Below are 5,700 nucleotides of genomic sequence, written 5' to 3'. Positions count from 1 at the left end.
GCCGGCGACTCACGGCAGCCCAGCTCCAGGTTGAGCTGTTGTTCAGCATCTTAGCTGTAGAGGGCAGTGTCACTGGCCCTCATATGTGAGATCCGAACCGGGGCTCTCTGGCGTCCCAAGCCAGCTCTTAACCAACGCGCCACTCGGCCGGCCCCAAACTTTTTTTATATCAGAGGGATTATTCAGTATGAATTTGTACCAACTGGACAAACAGTTAACCAAGTTTAGTATTTGAAAGTGCTGAATAGGCTGCGTAAAAAAGTTAGACAAGGACCAGCCAAGTGGCGCGTTGGTTGAGTTGGCTTGGGATGCCAGCTCTGAGCAGCAAGGCCCCGGTTCGGATCCCACATGAGGGCCAGTGACACCGCGCCCTCTATGGCTAAGATGGTGAACAACAGCTCGACTTGGAGCTGGGCTGCCATGAGTCGCTGGCAATGGCATAGGCAGTGGGGCTGCAGTGGGCTGCCGTAAGCTACCATGAGTGGCCGGCAACCAGTGTGAGCGGCCATCTAATTGCAGGCGACCAATCTGCCTCAGCCGGGAAGAGTACAATGATCACAATACCAACATGGCCCAGTGAAGCGACATCCTCCACAACTAGATTCCCCAACACTGTTCCCTCCCCCAATTCCCCAATAAAATCTTAAAAAAAAAAAAAAAATTATTCCTATTAAAAAAAAAAAGAAAAGAAAAGGTATAGCTAACATCAAGTAAATGCTGTCTCCCTGAAATTGAAAACAAGACAGGGATGTCTGCTCTCACCACTTCTACTTAACATTGTACTGGAGGTTTTAGCCAGTGCAATAAGGCAAGACAAAGGAATAGAGGCATATAAATTGAAAAAGAAGTAAACAGTAGAAGAGAAAAAAATGGAATAAAAACCAAAACAATACAGTAAGTGAAAAAGAAAGAAATACAGGAGAGACAAATAAAACGCACAAAATAAGATGGCAAATATAATCCAAGAATACCAACGTTTAAATAGAATACATTATGCTTAAATGGAATAAATGTTCCTGTTTTTAAAAATTACCAGAATGGATTAAAAAAATACAAAACAAGAAAAAAAAGAAAAAAGAAAAAAGAAAAAAAGACAAAAACACAGAAGACACTTGTAAAATATAAGGATATCAAAAGGCTGAAAGTAAAAGGGTGGAATGTGACCCACCAGGAACACTCAGGTGTGGCTGGCAGGTCTGCAGCCTTACGCCACCATTACCAAGAGCACTTGGGCAGTCCTCAGTAACTATGTGCATCTCTCTGACGTGGCAATTTGCTCCCACATAGACTTCCAAGAAATTCTCTGTGAGGGTAGGAGGAAGTCCTATGAGGATGCCCACTGCAGTTATCTGTGATAGCAACAGTTTTAGATTCACACCACAGAGAATGACACAGCTGTGGTGGGCACACACCAGATGTACATACAACAACATGGGTGGGTCTTAGAAACACTGTACTGAGTGTAAAAAGGAAGGGGGTTCATTGTACCCACAAATCAATATGGACTTTGCAAGAACAGAAACAATCAAAAGGATATGGCAGACTGGTTGCCTATGAAGTGAAAGTGGGAAGAAACTGTCATGGGAGATTAAAATAAATATATAAGATGTGGGGGGGTGGAGGGGGGCGTGGGCGGGAAGGCTAGTCTTGCCCAGACAATGATGATCACCTGGCATGAGTTGAGGAGGATGACCACCTCAACTCTCTATACCTGTGGCCAAACACAAAAGCAACAGAGAATGTGACAAAGGGAGAGATACGCATGGGCCTGGAAACTTGGTTCCCATCCATGAAACAGTCTACATGCAAGGTGCAGTGTAAATCCATGGGCCACACCAGGACACAGGCATGGCACCCTATGGGGTACATGCCCATGCACTGTGCCCTTCAGGGCCCACAAGATGGAACCTGTACAAATCTATACAACCCCCCCAGGTGCATGCACATACTGCAGGGTATTCTCACGCCAAGGTGCCCACCCTGAGGATATGTTGGTCCAAGTACACACCCAGGGTTGAGCCACAGGACCAGCTGAGGCCACAAACCCCTGAGAAACCTGCTCAGCCCAAGGCTAGGGGAGCTGGAGCCGTCCGGGGGAAGGGAGAGAGGGGCAGGGTGAACAGGGTCTGGGGAATCCAGCCCAGAACAAAGACTCCCGACCCAATGCTCTGCCACCATCCTGAAAGGGCTGCGGAGCTGAGGGGCAGGGCTGAGGCAGACTCCGGCCACCCACCCTGTGACCACGGATGCACCCACCTGTTTTCAAAATCAAGACATCTTTCCTGGCTCCACACAAATCTCTTCAGCACATCAGAGCAGCAGTACTGGCTGTAACAGGTGCCACAGCAGAAATCAGGACAGGACTTGGGGAAGACGTTGTATCCACTGGAAGCTATACACACCTCATCCTGGGCTGGAGCAGAGAAAAACATGTTCACCTGTGGCCACATGATGACGCCTCACACCAGGACTCAGCCATGTCCCAGCCAATACAGCCCAGTCCTCAGAACAGCCAGCAGGCACAAGCACGCTGGGCCATCGCTGAGCCATCTGAGTCACTGGCCGCCTCTGGCTACTACCCCAACCAGCCATGCCTTCTCCCCTGGGCCACAGCAGATATACCTAACTGGGTTCCCTCTTTCCCCACCAGTCTGCTTGCCTTGCCTTCTGATGGGAGAGTGAACTTTCTGAAGTGTGTGAGTCTAACTGGGCCACTTCTTGCTCTCAGAACATCCCTGGTTCACATTGCCTTAGAATTAAGTCCAAGTCCACAGTCTACAATGCAGGATCCAGACTGCAAAGGGCCTTGGAGGTCACCCCAACTTTCCAGTCCTATCCACAATCTGCCCATATTCTTGCATGTTTCCTACCCCCACCTTCAAATCTACTAGAAGGGCCTTGAAGGCCCTACTCCAGGCCACCCTCTCGGGAAGCCGCCCAAGCCCAGCAGTCACACAGCTGAACAGTAACGCCCCTGGCCAGCTGCTGGGGACCAGGCACTGGACAGGCCAATTCTTAATCCCCATTCCTTCTCCCCACCACTCAGCCACAGCAGCCTCAGCCCCTGCTGGACATTACAGTGTCAGGGGCCCAGCCCTCACACACCACACCCTCGGGTAGGCTGTCTCCTGACCAATTCACCATCGTCCACTGTCACACCCACCACGCAAGTGTCCATGCAGCACTTAGTCCTGCGCTGGGCCTGCAGCAGGTGCCTAGGAAATGTCTGTACTCTCAGTGGCCAGGGCTCCAAGGCAGTGGCACCATTTCAAGCCCCAGAACCATCAGAAGGCTCTCAGCCACAGAATTTGGATCTAAGGACATCCCCACAGGCTGGGGTAAGGATAGAGCTTCAGTCCACAAGGTCATGCTGCGGGGACCTGGCTGACAAATGTGGAAGATGACCCAGGGCTTTGGGTGACCACAAGATTTGCAAACTTCCAGGAAGATGCTATAGCCATATGTCCCCACGCATCCTCACATCACCGTAGCAGAGATCTAGTGCCCACCAGCAGGATGGGAAGTCCAGGACTCTGCTTGGACCCCAAATGGAACCAGCAAGGCCCAGATGACTATGGCAGACTGGGGATAGGTCTGATGATAAACTCTGAGATGGGTTAAGTCACCTGGAAACAGCCCTGGCACAGCACTGGGACTCTACCGACCCAGCCCAGTCAGTATCATGTACCCTGGGGGCCATCAGCAGCGCAAGGCCCACTGAGTAATCTCCTTGAGAAGAGGTAACTAGGAATGGGGCCGGGGGTGGAGGGGGAGTGCTTTGTTCTTGGCAACTCCAGGCAGAACCCTACTCTGGGCAAAGCTGTGGGGCAGAGAGTGGGACCACCAACAGGCCTAGCCCAGCCAGCTGTCCATCTGACAGCAGATCTACTCAGCATGGCCCAAGCTACTGGGTGGCTCAGGTGACCCACCATCACCTCTAGCAAAGGTCTTTACAACCTTTAGAGTCACAGTCCAGCCCAAGCTTCTAAGCTGAGGCTGAAGACAAACACCAGTGACTCTGTTTGGGCCAAGAGCCCATGACACAAATGTTCTTTGACCCCCAGGGACTCTGGACAAGGCTCTCCAGACCTCACTGGATCAGGCACAGGGCTCCCCGCCTGCTCACTTTTCCACCCTAGGTCCTCCAGATTCCTCAGAGCCCCCAGGAAACAAGGTCCTTCCCCTCAAGGAAGCCACCCATCCAGAGGGAACTTTGGCTCTCTATGGCTGGGGGGTAGGGTGCTGTTCCAATTTCGCCAATAGTCCTAAAAGTCCGCCAGCCGGCCTCCCAGCCTGTGAATCATTAGTCTACAGTCAACCAATCAACACATTCAGTTAGTGGTGTCTCCTCTGGCCCCAGAGACCCGCCTCAGCTATCTCCAAGAATACGCGGGGCTTGGAGGCAGCGGGTGGGGGCAGGGGACTCCCAGCCAGTAAACAGAGGCCGATGTAAGACCTATGATGGAGGGGCCAGGCCTCCCAGCTGCCACCACCTAGGGCTAAGGCCAGGCAGGGAATCCTACCCTAACTTCTAGGGACTTAATGCCTTGAAACATCAGAGGGAGGATAGACTCCACACACACACCCAATGCCAGGGCATAACAATGGTGGCAGCTGCCTGGGGTCTGGGCAATGTCAGTTCAGGCAGGCAGGGGTGCTGGGGTGAGAAGAGGTCAGTCCTGGGGGTTTGCCGACTGCCTCGGGTTTACAAGGGGTGGGAGTGCCGGGGTGAGGGCGCTGTGGGGGCGGTAACGCCTGGGCTCGGTCCAGGTCCGTGGCAGACGTGGCTGCCCCCGTCCCTGGCCGGGACAAACTCTCCCACCCCCAAAGGCTCACCACCCGGAGGCGGCAGCAGCAGCAGCAGGAACAGCAACAGGGTCCGTGGCGCGGGGGCCGGGGCGACCATGGCTGGGCGGACAGTCGGACGGACACACGGACGGACGGAAGCACCAGGGTCGCCGTGCAGCCGCAGCCCCAGAGACCCGCGCGGCCACCCACTTCTTGGCCACGCCCCGGCGGGTTCCGGGAACGCCGCCCAGGAGGAAGAGGAGGACGGAGGGCGAGGCGGAGGAGGGGAAGCGCCCGCGGCCCCACGTCCGGCGTCCGCGCGAGAACTCGGGGCGGCCCGAGTTGCCTCCTGCTCCCCGGATACTTCCGGCCCTCAGCCCCGAGGGGGTCTCCGCGGGGATGCGCACCCACACTTGCGCTCCTGCTGTGCGCGCCGGAGGCCGACACAGCCCCTCCCCGCGCCTCGGGCTCCTCGTGTGCCCAACGAATCCTCACTCTCTTCTCCAAGAGTTACCTGAGGACCAGGTGAGGTGGTGGGACAGTGTCCAGGACAGACCTGGGCACGCAGTAGGCGCCCCACAACCAATGTGGGTTCCCTTCCGGAAGTCGAGTCCGGAGGCCTCCGGGGACCCCAGCCCTGAGCACACAACATCGCCCCGCCCTCGGGGTGGCGCCTCCATCGCGGTGGTCATCCAACCCCCCGAGTCCAAGCAGGCTCAGCCCTGGACGAGGGCAGGCCTGGCTCAAGTGGCCTGGTCGGAGGGATAGAAACTCGCAGCCCCCAGGCACACACTAGGCCCCTGGGGGGCTCAGGGGAGTGCCGGCTGGCGCACATCCTTGCCTGCCCCCAACATGTGCCCTTCACAAGACCCAGTGCAATGGAGCAATGGCTAACAGTGGCCCTGCCCCGCA

At 55.1% G+C, this 5,700-nt stretch overlaps 1 protein-coding gene across 4 annotated transcripts in view; it reads right to left on the bottom strand.

Annotated features, from left to right (window-relative positions):
* SHISA5 (shisa family member 5) overlaps window positions 1-5,483 on the bottom strand; it is a 22,026-nt gene extending 16,543 nt beyond the window's left edge. For 2 of the 4 annotated variants that reach the window (XM_019634443.1, XM_019634446.1), the window contains exons 1-2: window positions 5,303-5,483; window positions 2,257-2,413 (exon numbers count right to left, since the gene is read on the bottom strand). In XM_019634443.1, coding sequence (XP_019489988.1) covers window positions 2,257-2,413; window positions 5,303-5,480 — 335 coding nt within the window. In that variant the 5' untranslated portion in view covers window positions 5,481-5,483. Of the gene's footprint in view, window positions 1-2,256; window positions 2,414-4,836; window positions 5,035-5,302 lie in introns of those variants that run through there. The other 2 variants (XM_019634450.1, XM_019634456.1) reach the window with 2 other exon arrangements.
* Window positions 5,484-5,700: the final 217 nt, after the last annotated feature.

The sequence above is a fragment of the Hipposideros armiger genome, unplaced genomic scaffold (assembly GCF_001890085.2).
Source record: "Hipposideros armiger isolate ML-2016 unplaced genomic scaffold, ASM189008v1 scaffold_18, whole genome shotgun sequence".
Lineage (NCBI taxonomy): Eukaryota > Metazoa > Chordata > Mammalia > Chiroptera > Hipposideridae > Hipposideros > Hipposideros armiger.
This window is presented reverse-complemented; position numbering and strand designations above follow the sequence as displayed.